Raw genomic sequence first — 22,653 nt, 5'->3', positions numbered from 1 at the left:
CTTGGATTATTTTGAGCTGTCCTGACTGAAGCCCACCAGATGATGGAACTCGAGGCTGTTGCTTTTGAGCTCACTGACAATGTATAAATACCAATAACACTGACAATGTATAAATACCAATAACTGTAATTTTTATGACTATTGGCCTTGTCAATGAGAACCATTGTCATTGACCACGTGCTGGCCAGTAACTCTCTGCAATTATTTTGTGTTCTGCGTTGTGTAGCCCTGGTGCAGATTACGGCTGGCCTATGCCAGAAGGAAAGAAGGTTTTCACTCCTTCTCCCCTCTACGTTTACAGCACTGTGACAAGTCCAAAACAGAGGCTCTGGAGGATGATGAGATAGAGGAATTTTACAAGATACTGACAGAGAGGAAGGAAATAGACAGCATCTTCCAAGTGTACTCGGACCCAGAGGGGTTCATGTCCTGCCAGAACCTGGTGAGGTTTCTCTATGAGGTGCAGCAGGAAGAAGATGCTGTTGTTGCTGCGCCTGCCTTAATTCAGAGATATGAGCCCAATGAAAGAGGTAAGTTGAAAACCCTGGCTGGTTTGCCTCAAAATCTTGCTTTTATTGATGAACTATGAATTGCATTGCTGTTGCTTTTTTCCCTGCAGTTGTGTGCATTATTTTCTCCCCACAGCTGCTTCTGAAAAACCACTCTCCTAGGGGAGCATTAACATATTTATTTATTAAAATAAAATTGAAGAGAGAGATTTCCTAGCCTCTCCTCTGCTCTCCTCTCCTAGCATCTCTAGGAGGGGAGGGCAGAGGAGAGGCTGGGAAATCTCTCTCTTCAATTTTATTTTGGGTGCACTGAACAGCAGAAGGGGGATTGATACACGTTTGACAAGAGGATGATGAAAACCCCGAGGGAAAGACTCACATGGGTTATTCAGGTGCCCAGACCTCCTATGGCTTTTCAAGGCTGAGAATGGAGCAATATTTATGTTCTCCAGAAGCTGGGGTGGAGGCAGATGTCCTTGATGGTGGGCACCTGTGAAGCCATCTGCAGATGGGATCTCTGAGCAGAGGCCAAGGGGGTGACAGCTGTTCAGGAGGCAGACACTGAGCTGTCTGTCTGCTCAGATTGTGGGTGAATCATCAGTCTGGAGCACCTTGGAGGATGGGTTCCAAGAGCCAACTCAGAATCTTGGGCTGGTTTTCCACTATCCTGATATTCCTTCAGGAGGGGGACAAGGCTTTGCAACTGTCAGGCTTTAGGATTAGGCTGAGATCTAGTTCAGTCCCTCAAAATGGGGAGTAATTTTGTAATTCCTCTTTGCAAATCATGTATTTAGTTGGATAATCTAGACAGGATTTATCTGGCTGTGTTTAGACATCTGACAGCTTCTCTGGGTTGGTGCAAAGAAACCTTGAAATGCTCAAGCAGAGATTTTCATGCTGTAAATCTCTGGAGACAGATGAGGTAAGGTCTGTCTTTGACACTTTTAAGATGTTATCAAGGACAAGGAAAGTGTAATGAAAAGCCACGTAAGTGTCATAAAAATCTGTGCTTGGGAAGGGCTTTGAAAGCATTTTCAGGCAGCTGAAGGTGTCATCCTTGTCTGGAGAACATTGAGGTCTTTGCTTGCACTGAATTCCTGGGGATCACATTTTGCCTCTGGGGTCTCCTGGAGGGCAGCATGGTGAAGGTGGCAGCACAACCTGGTGGCATCTCATTTTCACTGTGGGTTGTTCTGTCTGTGTGTCTGACAGCCAAGAGGGGCAATGCCATGACCAAGGATGGCTTCCTGATGTACCTGCTGTCAGATGAGGGGAACATCTTCAACCCCTCCCACAGGAAAGTTTACCAGGACATGACCCAACCTCTCAGCCACTACCTGGTGTCATCCTCACACAACACCTATCTCATGGAAGACCAGATCACAGGGCCAAGCAGCACCGAGGCCTATATCAGGTAAAGAGAGTGGGTGTTTCTGTGTGTTTGGGAGTTAATCTCTTTCTTTCAGAAGACATAAGTGTCTGTGCTGATGGATGCAAGGATCAAGAAAATTCCCACCAGACCAGGTAATATGGACTGGCCCATGTTTCCAGGGTGAGCTGTTTCCAAACCAGCTCCTTGTCACAGCTCTTTGACCTGAGTCTCATCTGGTGTCCACCTGAGTGTAGATGTATAATTACTGCATTTGGAAGCAGAATAAAATATCTGCAGTCACTGGAGGCTGGAGTACAGCTCCCTGGCCTGGTGTTTTCTAAGCATGATGCTGAGGGGGTGTTGCATTCCCCAAAATATGGCACAAGAGAGTGCAAGGAGCTTACAAGATGGAAAGATTCCTCCTGGGATAGGGCTGCAGGTCTGGGAGAAGCCAAAATGATGCATAGTGCCATGGTGCTTGTGCTCTGTGCTGCCTTTTGGGAGAGGCCCATGGCAGGGACTGTCCCCACAACCATGCTGGGGTTTATTTTGGAGAGTCCTCATTGGAGGTGGAATATGAGCAGGGGGAGTGATCAACAGAATTTACACCTGATGCCTTTTTATCATCTCAGATATTCCCACAGCACCCTTGCACTTTAGGTGTTGTTTAGAGCTTTAGGTGTTGCCTGTGTCTGCCTTTAACAGCATCTGATGTCTCACGGCCAGAGGGGTGCAGTGACCTTTAGTAATTTGCACACCCACAATACATTACTGCCTGTTTTTATCAGGTGAGACAGTGTTTCCTCATGAGCCAGTCAATGGCTGCAGTTCTGCCTTTGTTTATGACTTATTCTCAGGAGCAACCTGACTGGAGTCACAAGGTCAAAAGTGTTGAGAGTGAAATCTGGCACAGGTTACTTCTCAGTAACTCTTTGAATTCATCCTACACAGTCTTAAAATTATAAATGTATGGATTGTAGAAAAAAAAAATCCCATTATTCTGGAACAGGTTTCCCAGAGATGCTGTGGATGCTCCATCCCTGGAAGTGTTCAAGGCCAGGTTGGGCAGGGCTCTGTCCCTTCCCATGGCAGGGGGTTGGAACTGGATGATCTTTAAGGTCCCTTCCAACCCAAACCATTCTGTGATTCTATTGCAATGAGTTAAAGGAATTGTGTGATCTGAAATGTTTAGGGAATTACTGTAAGAGAGACAAGATCACCTCCTAGATAGATGTGAGGGAATCTACATTTGAAAATAAGTTTAAATGGAAGTATGGATATGTAGAGGGAGGAATTTCACATGGAAATTTAGTCTGTAGACTTGGTTTAGGAAACTGGCCCTCAGCAGTCTCCTCATCCACGGTGGAGTTCCCAAAACTCCCTCCTTGCCTCTCTCCCAGCTCTGAGGATTGATGTCATATCAGATCTAGATGAAGAAATCACATCACCTAAACTTTGTGACCTGGCTTCTAAGGCTGACTGTCATTCTTCCACTGCAGCCTCTCTGGATTTTCTCTTCTCTTCACCATCTTTGGGGAAAGGCTTGGGGCACAGTCATCAGTGTCCTTTCTCATCTGACACTCACTCTATCTTACTCTTTGGATAATTCTACCTTGGACTTTCACTACCTTATTTCTCAGATCCTTCTGTGCTTTCCTTGCTCAGGCTTGAGCTCTCCTTGCTGACACCAATTCCACCTGATCCCATCCTTTATCTCTTTCCTGCTTTTCCAATCTCCTTTCTTCTCCCTTGCTCCTGAACTTCCCTCCAGTGTTCCCAGGCAGTGCCTGTGCCTGATGTAGCCTCACCTGGAGATGGAGCAGAAGGTGTGGAACCCAACCAGTCCCTTCTTTGTTTCCAGAGCCCTGACCAAAGGCTGTCGCTGTGTGGAGCTGGATTGCTGGGACGGCCCCAACTCGGAGCCGGTCATTTATCACGGCTACACCCTCACCTCCAAGATCCTCTTCAGTGATGTCATTAAGGCCATCAAGAACTATGCATTCCAAGTAAGGAGGAGGGACTTTGTCTCATGTTGCACAAGCAGTAGAGCTCTTTCCTCCCAGCAGAGAGCAGAAGCAATGACAGCTTCACCTCATGGGGACAAGAGAAATTCCTGCTCCTTCTGTCTGAGCATCCATGCTCTGCTTCCTGCAGAGATCCATCCCTGGGGTTTTTGGACAGGGAGAGCCCCATCCAAGGATGAGTTTGAACCTGTGCCAGCACAGCTTCATCCTGGACCGTCCTGTGCATTTTCACTACAATGAAAATTATGCTCATAATCTTGAGCATACCTGGTGGGAAACGCCAGCAAGCCCATGATTTGTGTGGCTTTGATGTGTAAGGGTCTGTTTCTTGTTTAGAGGAACCCTTGTGCATGTTTTAGATGTGAAGGGCTGCTTTTATTCTGCTTTAAAAGGGATGAACAGGGCTGGATTCTTGTATGGCAGCAGGCTTCAGAAAATCTTAGGTCTGTCCAGACTCACTGGACTCTGCTGTTTTCCTTCAGTGCACTGGGGAGCTGGTGCCAAGTTTTGTTTGGGCCATAAAGGAGTGACAGTGACAATAATGACAATGCCTTCAGCACACAGAATGACCTGGGGAGCACAGGGAACTAGACCAGGCCTATGCAGGAATGAAAGATTGATATCATTTAAGGGTTTGAGCAAACCCTGTGATTTCAAACCCCCTTCCCAGTTCTTCCTCTGAAGGTGAGTAGGAAGGTGCTCTGGCCCATAGTGGAAAATGGAGGCACAGGGGCTGTGAGAGGCAATCCTGACCCATCCTGGTGCCTTCTCCATTGGACCATCATCTCTGGAAGGCATCAGTACAGATCTGAGTAACTACTTTAACAAATTCCATTTTTAACAAATCCTTGCTTTAGGAGAATATCAGACCCTCCTGTTGACATCCCAGAGACAGCAGCACTGGGGTTCAAACCTGTTGCTGTAGACTGGTGAAAGCACAGGGTTCACTGATGGTGTGTGTTGCTCTCTTGCTGTTCCAGACCTCCCCATACCCTGTCATCATCTCCCTGGAGAACCACTGCAGCGTGGAGCAGCAGAAGGTCATGGCCCAGCACATGACCACCATCCTGCAGGACATGCTCTTGGTCGCCCCGGTCGATGGAAACAAGTCCCAGTTCCCCTCCCCAGAGGTAAGCAAGGCCACTCCAGCACTTTCTGCCTTCTGAGGGTTGGGCAAGAGGGGAAGTTTTTCTTCTTGCTGAGTGCAAAGCTCAAAACTCAAGGGGAAAACCACTGCAAGGAGCCTGAAGGTGTACTAAAAACAAAGTGTCCTGCCATTGAGAGTGTCCTGGGGGAGTTACTGGGAATGGCCTGGGTTGGTGGGGATGGAGTTGTCCATGGACGAAAAAGGGAAGCAGGAATCTGCCTAGAGATGCCCCTTTTATTCCCAGGAATAAAATATTCCCTGGCAGCTGACAGGCTGGGAGCTGAGACCTGGCCTTGCAAGAGGAAAGAGATACACACACTCAACAGTGGTTCACCAGTATAAATCATTAGAAATCGTTAGCTGACAGAAAAAACTGGAAATGGAATCTTGATATGGAAAATATGTCTCCAAAACAGGAGCCAAAAGGAAACACTAATCTATTTCCACCCATGTGGTTTGTGCTTGCTTTTCTTTCTTTCTTTCTTTCTTTCTTTCTTTCTTTCTTTCTTTCTTTCTTTTTCTTTCTTTCTTTCTTTCTTTCTTTCTTTCTTTCTTTCTTTCTTTCTTTCTTTCTTTCTTTCTTTCTTTCTTTCTTTCTTTCTTTCTTTCTTTCTTTCTTTCTTTCTTTCTTTCTTTCTTTCTTTCTTTCTTTCTTTCTTTCTTTCTTTCTTTCTTTCTTTCTTTCTTTCTTTCTTTCTTTCTTTCTTTCTTTCTTTCTTTCTTTCTTTCTTTCTTTCTTTCTTTCTTTCTTTCTTTCTTTCTTTCTTTCTTTCTTTCTTTCTTTCTTTCTTTCTTTCTTTCTTTCTTTCTTTCTTTCTTTCTTTCTTTCTTTCTTTCTTTCTTTCTTTCTTTCTTTCTTTCTTTCTTTCTTTCTTTCTTTCTTTCTTTCTTTCTTTCTTTCTCTCTGTCTTTCTCTCTGTCTTTCTCTCTGTCTTTCTCTCTTTCTTGTCAAGTCTTTCTGTCTTTCTTTCTGTCTGTCTGTCTGTTTTCCTTAGCACTTAGCAGAAACAGACTCCTGTAGGGTTAGCTGTAGGTTAGTTCCCTTTAAATTGCATTTCTTTGCTCGTTCCCCAAAACTTGGATGAACATGCCTAGTCAGACTTGGAAGGAGTTTGTGGGTGAGATAAAGCTGGCAGTCAGCAGGGGAGAAAGGAGAGGAAAACAATCCACCCAGAATATTTTCTATATTATTTCTCCTTCCTTTATCTCCTTTCTCTTTCTGACTTTCCCCTTTTCTTTAGGAGTGTCATGCCTCATTTGATGCAATGCCTGGCACAGAGGGAAGCTGCTCTGGGCTGGTCCCTAAGCACCAGGGCAATAAATTAGGATGAATTGTAGTTTTTAATGCTGCTGCTTCAGCAGGATCTTGGCTCTGGCACAGACAAGGTGCCTCCATGGGAGAAGTGACTCTGCCAGGGTGAGGACTCTCCCAGCACAGAGATCAATCTTTGCGGGCTCTCACTGAGCTGGAAAAGCACGTCTTGAGTGTCCCCTTCTGACTTGTTTTTTATCCTGGTGCAGGATCAGGAAAAGTGCTGATGGCTTTTCAGCTGATGGCACTGATAGGATGAGAGAAAGGAGAAACACCAAGCGAAGCAATGTGTGATTTGTGAGTGGAAGGGGATGACCCCAGCTTCCCAAAGATGTTTTTTCCATGCCTGTGCTCATCTAACCTGATTGTGATTGCCAAAAAGACACTTGGCCCCAGCTGAACACAGTGCCCAGATCCACCCTAGGGGATGGATTGGGGCTGATCTGCTCCATTGCAGGGATTGATCCATTTAGTTTAAACACAGAAAAATTGCCAATGTTGCAACACCTATCCTTTTCCTTCTGGTACTTTTCCTCTGCCTTCATGCTGTGTGAAGTAGGACAGTGCGAAGGGCTGAAATGCTGATTATTTGGGGGTGTAAAATACATTGAAACTGAAATATGAGGGAAAAAACAAACAAACAAACCAGGAACCTCTTGGCTTTTCCCTCCCTTGTTGACAGGAGGAAACCAGGGACAACAAGGGTATTTTTTATATCAGGAAAAGGGTGGGATCTGCCACTGGGCAAAGGGCTGGAGGTTGTAAACACAAACAGTCGAAGGATTGCTGCCGATTGTGTCAGCAGGGCAAGGTTAGTAATTAAAGCAAGATTGACACGGTTTGGATTGGTGCTAACGATTCACACCACAGCCCGGGGCAGGAATCTGATTTATTCAGCTCCATTCAGGAGCAGCGTTGGGCTACACAGATTATCTAAATACCTCCCCCAGGCTGCTGTCTTTGGGTCCCAGTAGTGAATTATGTGAAAAACCACAGACAGGCAGCACCAGGGTTGGAGGGAGGAGCTGCTGGTGGGTTCTTGTCCTTCTGTCCCATCCCTGATCTTCACAGGGGTGTGCCAGGGCCCCTTGGCCCTGTCCCTACATTCCAGCTAGAAATGCTGCAAAGTCACAGTCCTAGAATGAGACTAAAACTGCTCCCAGTGCTGGAACTATTCAGTGTATCCACGTGTCTGAAACCCCTACAGTTCTGTGTTCCTGGAATTCCTTGTTTATGAGGGCAGTGGCTTTGGGCATTACCCACACATTTTGTGTCAATGTGGCTTCAGGTCCATCTGCACATCTCTGTTTCTCCATCTTTAGCCCAGTTTGTCTGCAGTGCATCTTCCTGCATAAGTTCTTGAGCAAAACCTCCTTCAGTAATGTGTTTGTTCCCCTTTTCCTGGAGTCTCTCTTCATCCTCTGGTGCCACTCAGTGCTGGTGCAACACCTCAGTTTGCAGCTGAAGGACAAGCACAGATGGAGATGTGACACCAGTTAGTGCATCTGATTCTCCTCAGGAATGTGAACATGTTATTCCTCACAGCTTCCAGAAGTCTGCAGAGGTGGATATCCTGGTGAGGAAAATTAATCCACAAACACCAGAAGTTTATGTCCAAAAAGGAGACAGAGGAGTCCTTTTACTTTATTTGAATAAAGGGAGAGGCCATGGGGCATTCCTCTGGGATCTCTCAAATTTTTGGAGATCCCTTCTAATCCCGATTTCCTGGCAGCATTTCCCTTCTCTCTTTCCTCATTTCTGAGGTACTTGAGAGGTACAGACTTCCCAATACACCTGATACCAGAGATTCCCCTCTAATGTAAAACCCTCCCTTTTAATTTTTAATTCTTATGGAATTTAGGGATTTTTCTTCTCCATTGTTTCTTTCATCTTTCAATGTCTAATTTCATTTATCAGCAAACCTAAAGGTTATTTGTAAAAGCAAATATCTTTTTCCATTCGTCAATCAGTGGAATCCTTCCCATTGTTTTTTTTTATCTCCTAGTGCTAGTTTTATCTACCACAGCTTGTTTGTAAAGACAAATCCATGATTCTTCTCATCCTCATCCTGAGGGTGGGATGTCAGTGCTGACCCTGTGTATCCATGTACCTCACTTAGGGCTCCTTTGGAGAAACAGTCTGAGGAGTTGGAGGTGTGGTCAGCCTCCTCCTCCTCAGTGTTTGTCCAAACAGAGGAGGAATCACACCCTGGGACTGTTTGGTTTTCTCTGTTGACTCTAAAGGAGGTGCTGAAGCCACAGAAAGTTTGCTGAGATGGATCACTTTACAAATCCTCCATTCCCACTGAGGTGAAAACTGCAGCTCTCAGGGTGCTCCTAGGGGCAGGAAGCTTTCAGGTGGGATAAATCTCTGTATGCATGACTTTTAAAATCCTCTGCTCATTACAGCTCTGCTGCTTCTGATAAAGTCAGTGTTTCCTTTAAGATGGTTTCCATATCCCAGTGTTGTCAGAACCGTTTCACCTGCAGAGCTGAGCTTGTTCAGTGTGCACTGGAAGAGGTGGGAGAGCAGATGAGCTCCACTTCAGGGGGACCAAGGAATGCCATTCATAGGGCAAGAGCTGCATCTGCTCCAGCAGCCCCTCCACTGTGTGTTCTCAGTGCAGTCCAATGTCCTTGTAGCCCTTCCTGAGGTTGTACTTCACCTTGGGCTTCCCACAGACAGCTGGAATGGCTTTATGGTCCACTTGGAGAATGTTTATTGGGTATTTCAGCTATTGCTTCCTCCTAAGACAAGGGATCTGCTCAGCAGAGCTGAATTGATGAGCTGAGTGTGTTTTGCCTCAGGCCAGAAATACTTAATATCACATGAAGGGGAACCAGGAGAGATGGAGCAAAGGCACTGTGTATTTGTGACTGTCTATATCAGCTTATTGAAAACCTCAGTAAAGAAGATAAACTTGCAGATTTAGGATTTTACTTCCTCTGCAGGGGGAATTCACTGCAGTGCTGCTACAGGATAGCAGCTTTTGCAGGAGATTGGGATGAAAATGCCTCTCTTTGGGGTGAGACTCACCCTTTTTTTTGACAAATAAGCAAATGGATCTCCTCTGAGTTAGGTGGCACATTGCCTGCTCTCCCTTGTAGGCATAGGAGCAGTGCCCATGGGGAGCATCTGCCCCATATCCAAGGTTTCCCAGAGGAACCAGAGGCTGGATAGGATAAACAGCAGCACTGAGGACCTGCTGCTGCAGCCCTGGAATGGGTTGTGGTGAGGAGACACAGAGGAGGATGTATTGCTGTGCCTTCCCTCGTGATGTTCTTCAGCCCTGTAGGGTTGGTCTGTGCCAGGAATTGCACCTCCCACTTGTGTGCAGGCTGAATGGGAGTGATGCCTTGAGAAGGCTGGCCTAGAACAGAGCCTACACAGAGCTAAAGAGTAAGTTAGGTATTTATTAAATGGCCTCAATGGATCCACCCTGGGCAGCACAAGAGCCCAGCCCAAAGTGAACCAAAATGGTCCCAAAATGCACGAGCGCTCCCGGGGTCTCTCCCTGGGATCAGTTCTGCTCCATTTGCACCTTGCAGTTCATTGTCCCATTCCAGCTTTAGCCCATGAAGTCCCATCCTTGTTTTCTCTCTTCAGTTCACGTTGTTGGTGCTCTTGGGCCTGAAACTTGTATTGGTTGTCCTTGGTTCCCACCAAGAGCAGGAATTGTTTTGTCTCCCTACTCTGTGCAGAGAGCCCACCATCCCCTAAAATGAAGCTCAGAACTACACACTAAAGCAGCACAGAATCTGGAAAACATGGAAGCTAAAACTTAAGGCATCATTTTCCCCCTTCAGGGGCTTGACAAGATTTAAAAAGGTTAATTACCTGCTGGTAATTAAGAATCAAGTGGGCTGACCCAAATACCTTATCCCTAGTTCTCCACTGCTGAGCTGTTTGGGGAGGCAGTAACATTTCTTTCAGGGCATTAGAAAGCAGAGTAAGATAAAACATTAAACACCAGGATGGATAATATACTAAATACCAGGATGGTATCTGCAGCCTGCAGGGGACAAGAGGGGCTGCTCTCAGCTTCTCCTGATGCTTTGCCAAGGCTGACCTAGAACAGAGACTAGATAGAGTTAAATTATAAAATAGGGATTTCTAAAAAGGCCCCCATGGATGTACCTTGGGCAGCACCAGAGCCCAGCCAGGGCTGCACCCAAGATGAACCAAAATGGCCCCAAAATGCACGAGCGCTGCCGGGGTCTGTCCCTGGGATCAGTTCTGCTCCATTTGCACCTTGCAGTTCATTGTCCCATTGCAGCTTTAGCCCAGGCAGTCCCACCCTGCTTGTTTTTCTCTCTCCAGCCCACGGTGTTTGTGCTCCTGGGCTGAGATTTGGGTCATTTGTCCTTGGTGCCCAGCTGGAGCAGGAATTGTTTTGTCTCCCTGCTCTGTGCACAGAGCTCACCATGCCCCGATGTGAAGCTCAGAACTGCACACTAAAGCAGCACAGAATCTGAAAAATAGAAAAGCTAAAACTTCTAGGCATCACTCCTTACTGTCCCCAATGCAATCCTTCCAGGCTTCTCCATCCCAAGTGCTGAGCTGAGCCCAAAAGCTCACCCAGAACTGGATTTTGTGGTGGAAGAACAGAGCAGAGCTGGGTGTTGAGGCAGGAGGGTGGAACATGAGAGCAGCAGGCTGAAGTCAGGCTCTGAAGCTGAGCCAGCTCATCTCCCAGCCATGGATGTGGAGAAGCAGAGCACAGCCCTGCCTGGGAGGGGGCGGTGGGGACTGGGAGGAGGACATTGCTGTGCTCTGAGTGCTCCTTTTGAGTGACAGGGAAAGTGCCCCACTGTGAACAGCCCATTTATAGCTGAATAAAAATGCTCTCAGCTGCTGCCTCAGGGGCCAGGGTTGGATTTCTGCTCAAGCCCAGCTTCACCCACAGCTTGGCCAGGTGGTGAGGAGTGGGGCTGCTCTCTGTAAGGACATGATGCAATTTGCCTGAACCCACAAAGGGTGCAAAAGGGGGAATTGTGTCCTTTGAAAAAGATTCAAATTTCCCCTGTGTTCTTTCATAAAAGATTCTTGGTTTTTCACAGTCCTCTCATTTGAATGTGGTGGGGTTTTGTTGCTTTTACTGCTGCAGAAAGGGTAAATATAGGGTTGCTGAGGAAAGGGGAACGTGCTACACAGACTGAGGGGCTGTACTGCCTAATTCCAAGATAGCATTTTTCTGGAATAACTCATACCCTCCAAAGCCAGGAGTACCAAACACATCCAGGTGGCAGCAAATCTCCTGTTCCTGGAAGCTGCCAGGCCTGGTGGTGCTCTTGATTTTGAGGCATAACCCACACACCTGGAGATCACCCCCAGTCACCTTTCCCAATACTTCTCCCTGCTCCAAACATTGCTGTTGCCTTGTCTGGGCTCTGTCATCCCTGCCCAGGCTCCAGCCTTCCTCCCACAGCCAGGGCTTGTGCAAAGGATACACCAGTGGTCAGGGGTTGTGGATTCTTTGCTTCTTTTTTTGCCAAGGTCAGGATTAAATGTGTGAGGTGGTATTTCTTGTTCAGATTCAGATGTTTATTAGTTCTTATCTGTGTCACAGTCTCACAAACCCCGAGTTCTGCAGCACTGCACTCCAACAAACTAAAAATGGAGCCCCATCTCTCTCTACAAGGCCTTTGAAGGATAAACTGTCCAATTAAGAAATGACACCTAAATTATTTTTACTTTTAACCCAATAACCAACCACACATGGCTGCAATGGGGACTTTTTTATCCAATTACACAAAACCACCCAAACCCGTGGAGAAGAAGGTGAAGGAGAAGATGAAGAAGACGAAGAAGATGAAGAAGGTGAAGACGAAGAAGGAGAAGGAGAAGGAGGAGAAGACGAAGGAGGAGAAGAAGAAGAGGAAGGAGAAGAAGAAGAAGAAGAAGAAGAACCAGCCTCCACCCCAAACCTCCATCTTGCTTTATATCTATTACTGTGTTCTAAACCCTGAAACTCAAAGTTTCCCACCCTGTGATATCACACACTTCTATCCAAACTCCACACCCACAATCCCAGTTCTGTCATTCCATTTTGGAAGCTTCTCCACGGCCTCAGGTCAATGCAGTGTTCTCCTGGGGGCCAGTGCCTGGCAGCACAGAAATCTGAAATTCTCACCAGCCAGGGCTACAACAAGGGCTTTCATGTGCACCTTGAAAGAGGCTGGAGAGAATTAATTCAGCTCCCTGGACTCGCTGTGCACCCAGCTGTGGTGCACTGGCCCATGCTGCTGGCTGTGCTCAGTGTTCTACCATCAGAGCAGGGGCAGGAGAAGCTGTTCCTGAAGAGGAGGCAGCTTTGGAAAGGGTCTGGGAAATCCTCCTGAGACTGTCAGCACCCTAAGGCTTCGCCTACAAAATGCCAAATGTAATAAAATTCCGTGTCTGCTGTGCAGAACTTACTGGAGCTCCATCCACATTAAAATGTCTGTGGAGCAGAGGCTGCAGTGCCTCAGTCCCTGTTGGATCTCAAACAGTTTCCAGAGTTTGAGATCCAGATTCCAGAGTTCCAGTGCACAGGTTTATAACCACACACTGCAGAGTGAGCGGTGATTCATAAATTTATTAATAATTTTATTTTTTAATATATAATATATATATAATTTTATTAAATAAATTATAATTAATAAATTTATTAAATAACAGGCTACACAGAGGGGTAAAAATGGTGCCACAAATTTCTTCCAGCAGCCCAGACCTCCAGGCTCAGCCTTGTTTGCTGAGCAACATTTCAGTCATGGCGGGGGGGAAAAGTCTATTTTAATTGTCTTTAACAGCGCAACTGTTTGGGTTGTCTGGTTGAGGGGATGGTCAGGTCTATAGCAGAGGGGAATCACTGAGCTCTCTGGGGTTTTCATGGCTTGTGGTCTCAGAGGCTGGGCAGGGCCCCAGTGTAAAAATAGACTTATTTTTACCTGACTTATTATCACTTTATTATTACCTTTGTGTAATAACCAGTCACTGATGCAACTGTCAAAGCACTGGTTACTGAGGGACTTTTTCAGGATGGGCCAGAACCTTCTCTAATCAGGTATTTTGTCCCATTTTCCTTGTGCAGCAATTGAAAGGGAAGATCCTGGTGAAAGGCAAGAAGCTGAGCAGGCAGGAGGACCCCACCAATGGGAACAACAACCTGGAGGCTGAGGATGTCTCTGATGAAGATGAAGCAGCTGAAATTGAAGATGAATCTGTGAAGACCAAGGTAGAGCAGAAGGGAAAGGTGAGTGAAAGAAGAAATCACTGAGAAATCACTTTTTTTAGGTGGGTTTTGTACCACACCTAAAAAAATAAATAAAGAAAAGCAGTTGAAATACAAATTTTCATGTGCTCCCAGCCAAGACAGGTCTCAGTGTGGTTTCAGCTACTCAGCTGGGGATATGTAAGGGTGAATTGTTGAAATTGCTGGGGCTGAGGATCCTGGTGCTTGCTCAGCTTAATGATCTCTGTCCCAAGCACAAACAGAGATCTTGCAGAGCCAGCCAAGCACAAAGCTTGGCTTCTTTCTCTAAAATGAGACTGGAGGACCTTGCAGCAAGGGCAGACTGTGGAAGCAGTGGAAAGGCACATGTTCATTCTCTGTCTTATTTCCAGAAATCTGTTTGTCATGGGACAGTCATGACTTTGGCTTTTCCAGTCACATTTTGGGATATGCCTGCAGCCTCTCTGGCTGTTTGTTTCTGACATGGAGGAGGCAGGGAGGGAGGGAGGATCTATGGGGAAGGGGTGGCCAGTTACTAAAGCAATTTGTATGATGATTGCTGGAAGGAAAAGGCTGACCTTTACACAAGTGTTCTGCCCCTTCATGTGAGGAAATGGATTTTTCCAGCGTGCAGGTCCTTGTGAAGACCATATCTGTCACAGGGTGGCTTCACAGGTGACACAGACATTCAGCCCCACTGAGGGGCAAAGATGTTTGGTGTTACCTCTGTATCAGGACTGACCTACATTTCCCTTTGATGAGCTGCTGACTCTTTGCAGTTCTTATTTATTTCTCTGATCTCTTGTCAGTAATGTGTACATGATTTTGACATTCTGACATCTTTTGACTTTCTTTTCTTGCCCTTGATGGGAGCTGGGGACTCTCACTTGCACCAATGAATGTGGCTGTGGAGTTAGAGTCATCAAAGCATTGTGACAACTTCCTAATTAAAGGGGAAAAAAAGCCCAAGCTTGTGGAGGCCAAAACACCCTTTTATTCCCTTTATTTCCAGGTTTGCATGCCTGGGACCAGGACAGTATGGAAAAGTCATTGCTAAGGCTCTGCTGTAAAGTTTAGCACCTGGAGACAGACGTGGGTGCTGAAATAGAAATGATCTTGCAGGGAGCAGCAAGGAATGGTGTCCCACCAACAAAGGGGGAATTCTTTTCCAGCCTTTCCTGCACAGGGTGACACAGAGGGCACACCAGCAGCCACTGAGAGTTTGCATCTTTTCCTGGTGGAAGTGATGGAAAAGAGAAGTCCCAGGGGTCCTATAGGGAAAACACAATTGCCACTTTTGAGCACGACAGCAAAACCTCCCCACAAACCTCTCGCTGTCCTGTTTTTAGAGTGACACCTTGAAGCTGGCCAAGGAGCTGTCAGACACAGTTGTCTACTGCAAGAGTGTCCACTTTGAGGGCTTTGATGACCCCAGCCATCCTCGGGCTTTCTACGAGATGTCGTCGTTCTCGGAGAGCAAAGCTCTGAAACTGGCCCAGGAGTCTGGTGAGTGTGTCCTGCCCTCCTCTGTCCCTGCTCCCCAGAAAGGGACAGCTGCTGGTGGAAAAGGCAGCCCAAAGACATGGGTTATGATCTCTTTGGTCAAGCATATCACTGAGAAAAGTGGGAAGAACTTAATATCCTCAGGAAAGGCATTTTTGCAGGTGGTTCCCATTCAGCCAGACTTGCCAGGCAGAGGAGAACACACAGCAGCAGCAAGAAGAGATAAAAGCAGCCCCACCACTGAAAGGGATGGGGGAAAAAAATCCTGATTTTTTTCCCTGTCTCTGTAGGAACCAGTTTTATCCATCACAACATCAGGCACCTGAGCCGTATCTACCCCGCAGGCTGGAGGACGGATTCTTCCAACTACAGCCCCGTGGACCTGTGGAATGTTGGCTGCCAGATTGGTGGGTGTCTCTGGGGCTGGAGGGGGTCACCTGGCTGGGGAGGGGCTCCAGCTGAGGCAGAATCTCAGCCCTTTGCAGCCAGAGGCTCAGCAGCCACTGGGAGACACCAGTTTTCCAAATAATGCCCAGTGTTGTGGTGTTGTGAGGTCCCCAGGATGAGGTGAGAGATGAGGATTTGACTCCATTTTGCCTCTCAGAAGGCTGATTTATTATTATATGATATTAAAAGAAAATTATATACTAAAACTGTACTAAACTATAGAGAAAGGGTACAGACAGAAGACTAAAAAAAATTATAATGAAAACTCATGACTTAGAGAGTCTGACACAGCTGGACTGTGATTGATCATTAAATTAAAGCAATTCACATGCTGGGTAAACAATTCTCCAGATCACATTTCAAAGCAGCAAAATGGGGAGAAGCTGAAGCTTCCCACCTTCCCAGGAGAAGAAATCCTGGCCGAGGGAGTTTTCATAAAATATCGCAGTGACACAGTGACTTCCCATGGACCATCTTCTGTCTCACAAATCCATCAGGAGAGATTTTTCTGCACATTAATGTGCAAACCCCTGCAGTTTCACTGTCAGCAGAGTTATTGCCATGTAACAAAGGAGGAGGGAGTATGAGCTCCTTGGGTCCTTCAGCCCCATGGGGACACAGGTAGCACCCCTTGTCCTGTCTGGCCTCAGGACAGTCCTTGGGAGGCACCATCAGTTCCCTTGGTGTACACAAGGCCAGACCTGAATCCACTATTTGGGCACTCAAAATAAGATTTTCTAGAAGCCCTGAGTACCTCCAGCTCCCAGGAAAACCAGCGTGCTGCAGTTATCAAAGTCTTGGCTGCAGGTGGAAAAATAGGGGAGGGCCTTAAAATGTTCTCAGCCTTCAAGCATGACCAGATATGAAGGACATGCAACCAGGATAAATTTCTGTGTCTTAAGAGATGTCTTAGGTGTTGCTAAAGAGTTTAAAATCATCCTTGAGGAAATCAAGGGATCACTGAGGAGCTGCTGGGTCCATGTGCACTCCCTGAGGTTTCAGTGAGGCTGTTCCAGGTTTTACATCAATGCCTTTAAAAAAAGGTATTGACAAATTGGGAAAAATACAAGGAATGTGCCTGGTGTTAGGACAGCAGTGAGGCTTAATCTGTTTTGGGCAGTAGACAGTAAAGAGGTGATTTAATCACAGCTTCTGTGCTGCCACCTGAGGAGTTCAGACAGTGAGGAGCTCTGCAGTCCAAACAGCAGAGGCATCAATGCCCCTCAGGATGGCAAATGAAAACAGGCAGCTCTGGGCTGGAAAGGAGATTTTATAATGAGGCTAAGTAGCCAGAGAAATGATCTGAGATGGATTTGCTGGCCTCACTGCAGGAGAGAGCTCCTTCAGCATAGAAATGAAGAGGTTTATCTAAAAGCTGCACTTGTTCTAGGTGGCATAAATTCCTTGCAGGACAATTTTTGATCATGGGAAGAGCAGAACGGCTGCAATGGCTCCTCCTGTCTCTGTCATCTCTGAATGCAAGAAATCCTCAGGGCTAGCAGGCTGTGAGGGTCAGAGTTTACCACTGCTCTTTGAAGCGTGGAAAAGCCAATGTTTATGTCCATGAAGTGCAGTTTCATGTGAACAGAATTAGCATGAAAAGATTCCTATTGATTTCTCTGAGTGACTGAAGTTATTTATTTATGTTGCAGTTGCCCTGAATTTCCAGACAGCAGGCACAGAAATGGATGTGTACCAGGGCCGCTTCCAGGACAATGGGTTTTCTGGCTATGTCCTAAAGCCAGAATTCCTTCGGGATGAACAAACCAAATTCAATCCAAAATCCATCACAGAAGGAACTTGGGGGACAAAGAAGAAGCTGCTGCTTAGAGTAAGAATAGAAATTGGGAAACATCTCAGTAACATCCACTTCTTGGGGGGTGTGGAGGTTGTACCTTCTCCTTCTTCTGCTCCTGCCTTCAATGTTGTCTAACCCTACTGATTTCTCACATCTGGGGGCTCTCATGGACTTGGATCCTCCAGGGACCTGCTCACATGTTTAATGTTGAGTGTGACGGTGTTCACAGGGGTCCCAGGATGAGGGAAGAGAAGAGGATCTGACTCCCTGTTTCAGAAGGCTTGATTTATTATTTTATGATATATATTATATTAAAACTATACTAAGAGAGTAGAAGATAGGATTTCATCAGAAGGCTAGCTAAGAATAGAAAAAGAAAGAATGATAACAAAGGTTTGTGGCTCAGCTCTCTGTCCGAGCCAGCTGGGCTGTGATTGGCCATTAATTACAAACATCCAACATGGGCCAATCTCAGATGCACCTGTTGCATTCCACAGCAGCAGATAATCAATGTTTACATTTTGTTCCTAGGGCCTCTCAGCTTCTCAGGAGGAAAAATCCTGAGGAAAGGATTTTTCATAAAAGATGTCTGTGACAGTTGGGTAACAGGTTAATGACAATATTTGCTGTCCTTCCAGAACTGTGCAGGCAGACATGCAGCCATCTCTGGTGTTCCCAAGCACCAGCTGAGCACTCTGGGGACACTCAGAAAAGTTGTCTGTCCCAAAGGCAGCTGGCTGGGCTGAAGCAAGGTTCCTTTGGTGCATCATGACAGCTTCCTCTGGAGGATGTCACAGCAGCAGCTCTGAAAGGGCAGCACCAGCCTCTCACAGCAGATCCTGCACCCCTGGGGACGGAGAGGAAATCCTCCAGGGAGCCCCCTGTCCCAGTGATGTCCTGACCTCCTCCCCTGTTCCCTCCACAGATAATCTCTGGCCAGCAGCTGCCAAAGGTGAACAAAAGCAAGAACTCCATTGTGGATCCCAAGGTGACGATAGAGATCCACGGGGTCCAGCAGGACAACAACAAGAAGCAGACCAAAGTCATCGAGAACAACGGTGAGGGGCTTTCCTCCCAGCTCTGCTCCCATGAGCAGGAACCTTTTCTGGTCCTTGGCAAGGCTGCTGCCCTGTGGACAGACCCACCCAGGGCATCCAATCCTGCCCACACTAAGCAGATACTTGAGGTGTTGCTATTCTTCTGTTTGGAGACAGAAATTCCCTTTAAAACAACATCAACCATGTGGGTTGTTTGGGGCTGGCTGCCAAATTTGCAGAGCTAGAGCTTTGGAAGTGCTCTTTACCTCCATGCAGTTGGGTTTGAGCTGATGTGTAGGGGTTCTCACCAGGATCTTCCCAGAGGAAGCTTCTTGTGGGGCTGATTGTACTCCAAAAGTGTGACAAACTCACAAAAGATTGATGCAAGGAAGTTCAGAGGTGTCTGTTCCAGCCTCTGCCTAAAGTAGGGCCACACAAAGTTTATTCAAGCTGCTCAGGGTATTGCCCAGATGAATTTTGAGTATCTCAGAAGCTGAAGAACCATTTCTTACCAGTCAGACATGGCTGTGACTTCCCTCTGTGCACTGAGGGTTTGATATCATGGCCTTCTGCACAAACACACTCTGCTTTTCTGTGTGGAGTAAGAGCCAAGCACTGCAAAGCTGGTGCATATTTTCCTGCCTGCTAACAATGTTTTCCTTTTCCTCTTTCCTGTTTGAATAAATCTGGCCTGGCTCCTAAAGCTCGTGGCCATTTCCGTCACCTACAATAATTTTTACGGCCTGTCAAGTGAAAGTTGTGTAGGGAACATTTCAGCCCTGCCAGGCCTTTTCCTCAGGGCTGCTGAGCACTCCCAGCCCCTTGGCCAGCCCTTCCCTAGCTGGAACAATACTGGAATGATGCTGAAATTATAAGTGCTGCCTTGTGGAAAGCAGATCAAACAATAAAGACACCCCAGGCCCATCTCAGCACCTCCAGATGAAAGATCCCTTTCTCCTGCTGAATTCCTCACAAACCCTGCAGGACCAGCAGGCCCCAGGTGACATTTTGCTGTCCTTGGTCCCTGCTCTGCACAGGCAGTAGGGTTTTTAACAGGATCTCCTCTCCTGTTTGCTCCTGGGGAGTGGTTTATTGACACTGCACTGCCGTGGCCTGGAGAGAGGGCGCTGAGCTTGCTCTGCATTTCATGTGTGTCGGTCTCAGCTTTGTTTGCTTTGTGATTCTGGACCACGTGACCCTTATCCAGACTTGATTATGCTTTTTGTAATCAGACACTCCTCATTAACTTTTCTTGCAGACAGGGAAATTGGGGCACAGAGTGGTGCTTAGATGGATTATCTCAAGCAGTTGAAGAGGCTTAAGGCCCCAGAAGGCTGTCTCAGCACAAAAGCACAGCTTTCCTCTTCCCTCTCTTGGTTTAGGGCTATAAAAGTTTGCATCTGGTCCAGTGGCAACCAAAGACATCCATGCACCACCCAGCAAGAGCCTGTGGAGCAGAGCTGAGTTCCTCTCCTGCTCCTCCCTCCTTGCTAGGACCAAGGTCTGCAGTGAACAGCCCAGGCTGAAGGATTTATTAATTCCAGGCGGTGGCAAATCACAGTATCAAAGCTGGGAACAAGGCTCTTGGCACCTCCTCAGAGCCTTGGTCTAGGTCACATTAGATTGACAGGCAGGAAAAGTCTCCATCCATGTGCAAACACCTCAGACTACCATTACTGCTGACATCTCTGACCTCCATCCTTGTCTGTGTTGCCCAGGCTTTAACCCAAACTGGAATGAAGAGTTTACATTTGACATAGAGATCCCTGCACTCGCCCTGGTCCGGTTTGTGGTGGAGGACTTTGACATGTCGACCAAGAATGACTTCATTGGGCAGTACACCCTTCCCTTCACGAGTCTGAAGCAAGGTAAGGCCCTGCTGCCAGCTCCTCACAGCCACTGAGCCCTTTGGGAAGCTCCAGTGTCCTGGATGAGTGGTCCAGATCCATCAGAGTTGGGGTCAGAGTGGATTTTTGGTCACCTGTGGTCACCAAGGCCTTGGGCACGCTGTGTTACCCAAGCTCAGAGCTGTGCCTCTGGACCTGCCTGTTCAGCACCCTGTGGGAAATGGGGACAGAATGCTCTGAGACAGGGAGATGTTTCTGCGGGATCTTGGCAAACATCAGCAAACACTTTTCCAGATGGACTAAAGGCCATTTTCCATCTGTGTCTCTGCTCCCAGGTTATCGCCACATCCATCTCCTGACCAAGAACGGAGACCCCTACTCCTCCTCCACCCTCTTTGTCTTCGTCAACATCCAGGACTGTGAGTAGCAGCCTGGCTCCCCCAGGCCACAGAGAGCCTCCCTACGGACCTGGAAGGAATTCAGTGTGTGAGAGCCCTGCCAGTGCCAGGGTCAGTCCCCAGCACCTGCCCTGGAGCAGCACTCGGTGCTCCATAGGATCCCTGGTGTGAGACAGCCATCGACCTTCTCCCTGCTGCTGGAAACATCCTGATGCTGCTGATGAGATTAATCCTTTTGTACCTGTTCAACCGATCCAGCTGTGGTTTTAGTTCACTTTATTTCACTTTTATTTTTATTTTTTTAACGTTGCTTTTAGCGAGAGGACAGGGACTCCTTTTTTAGCGAAGTACAGCTCTTGGGTTGGGCTCGGTCAGGCATCTGGGCAAAGCACCCAACATCTGTGCAAGGAAAAGTCTCCCTCAGCACTGCAATCAGTGGCCAGATGGCTCCTTGCAGCTGCAGGTGTCACCCATCTTTCACCATATGAAGCCCTAAACGGGGACACCATTCCCCTCCTTTCTGTTACTGATTAAAAAAGAAAGCTGCACTACAAAGCCCCGTGTTATGTAACCTGAGTTTCCTTTTGTGTTGTAATAAAAAATACATGAGCACTACTCTGCCTGTGTGCCTGGCTCCCAGCCAGGCCACTTTGCATTCAAAGCCTAGCTCTCATTCTGTGAAGGAGAAAGAAGCTGCTGAACAGCAGATTTCCCTCTGACCCAAAGTGAAACCCACTCAAAGGGACTTCAGAGAAGGTCTTGTGCCAAAGACAGAGGGAGCAGGCTCAACTGCCAGCAGGGCTTTTTTGTTTTGTTTTTTAAATACAGTAAAACTTTGTGTTTTTACAGAAAAATGTCATTTTCTAACAGACAGGAAGTAGATGTTGGTCCCAGTTGCACTGTAGAGGTAACCCAGCATGAGAATGTTTTGAGAACAACACAGTATTTATGGCAACGAGTGACTTGTCTTCAAGTAGAGCTACAGAGTTAAGGGAATATTGTTGAAATAAAATAATATATATTTTGAAGTGCCAACTGTGTTGCTAACAGTATGTTAGACTATTAAAAGTTTAAAACAAGTTCTGGAAGCGTTCAAGTACTTGTCACTATTTGCTTCTTTGTCCTACTTGAATGCAACATGCATGAATCTGGAGATAGACCTGCTTGATTTCTTAAATTATCAGGATTCCTGGGGGTTCTGATCCCTGGTGGTGAAGACAAGGGGCTGATACCAAAGATGTTAATGTCCTTTTAAACATACTCTGGTCATCTTAATTTTTAGTCCAAAATAGCCTGGATTTAGTGATTTTTAGGCCCTCTGCAAAGCTGGGACTCTTTTAGCCCTCCCTGGAGTTTGTTATGCTGCAGTAAACATTGGACACATTGATTTTTCCTCTTGACTACAGTACTGTGTGATGTTGTAAACCACTGCCAGATTAAATGTGAATTAAACCCACACCTCAAGGGCTGATATTGCATTAACCACCAGCCAGCTGGAAGAGCTCAGGAGTGGCCAGCGAGGCAGAGCAGTGACACAGTCTCTCCAGGTCACCTCTGGGATGGGGCACATTGTTGGGGACACATTTGAAGGCCAAGGATGGAACATCCTGGACTCCCACCCAGGGACAGCCTGAGTTTGGTCCCTGCTCTCAGCACTTTGTTTTAGGGAGCCATGGGATGAAAAGCAGAGGTGAGGGTGATAAGAAGTGCTCCTGCCCCCTCACTTGTACCACCACCAGCTCATGTGGGGCAAATTAGAAAGAAATTCTTCCCTGTGAGGGCAGTGAGGCACTGGAAGAGGTTTCCCAGAGAAGCTGTGGATTCCCCATTGGTGGGAATGTCCAAGGCCACTTTTGGGGCTCTGAGCAGCCTGGGACAGTGGAAGGTGTCCCTGTCCATGGCAGGAGGTTGGAACTGGATGATCTTTAAGGTCCCTCCCAATGCAAACCATTCTGTGATTCTGTTCCTCTGTGAGTCAGATCAGCCTGCTGGGTTGGCTGTGAACTTATTACTTGCATTTTTTGGGCGGCAGGATTAGATTTCAGT

At 46.9% G+C, this 22,653-nt stretch overlaps 1 protein-coding gene across 2 annotated transcripts in view; it reads left to right on the top strand.

The window, feature by feature from the left end:
• The window catches only part of PLCD1 (phospholipase C delta 1), a 58,065-nt gene extending 36,301 nt beyond the window's left edge, over window positions 1–21,764 (top strand). For both annotated transcript variants that reach the window (XM_059481860.1, XM_059481850.1), the window contains exons 5-15: window positions 302–530; window positions 1,722–1,923; window positions 3,743–3,887; window positions 4,886–5,035; window positions 13,437–13,598; window positions 14,927–15,083; window positions 15,371–15,487; window positions 17,180–17,358; window positions 18,251–18,383; window positions 20,081–20,230; window positions 20,545–21,764. In XM_059481860.1, the coding sequence (XP_059337843.1) occupies window positions 302–530; window positions 1,722–1,923; window positions 3,743–3,887; window positions 4,886–5,035; window positions 13,437–13,598; window positions 14,927–15,083; window positions 15,371–15,487; window positions 17,180–17,358; window positions 18,251–18,383; window positions 20,081–20,230; window positions 20,545–20,636 (1,716 nt within the window). In that variant the 3' untranslated portion in view covers window positions 20,637–21,764. The remainder of the gene's footprint in view (window positions 1–301; window positions 531–1,721; window positions 1,924–3,742; window positions 3,888–4,885; window positions 5,036–13,436; window positions 13,599–14,926; window positions 15,084–15,370; window positions 15,488–17,179; window positions 17,359–18,250; window positions 18,384–20,080; window positions 20,231–20,544) is intronic.
• Window positions 21,765–22,653: the final 889 nt, after the last annotated feature.

This window comes from Ammospiza nelsoni, chromosome 1, assembly GCF_027579445.1.
Source record: "Ammospiza nelsoni isolate bAmmNel1 chromosome 1, bAmmNel1.pri, whole genome shotgun sequence".
Taxonomy (NCBI): Eukaryota; Metazoa; Chordata; class Aves; order Passeriformes; family Passerellidae; genus Ammospiza; species Ammospiza nelsoni.
This window is presented reverse-complemented; position numbering and strand designations above follow the sequence as displayed.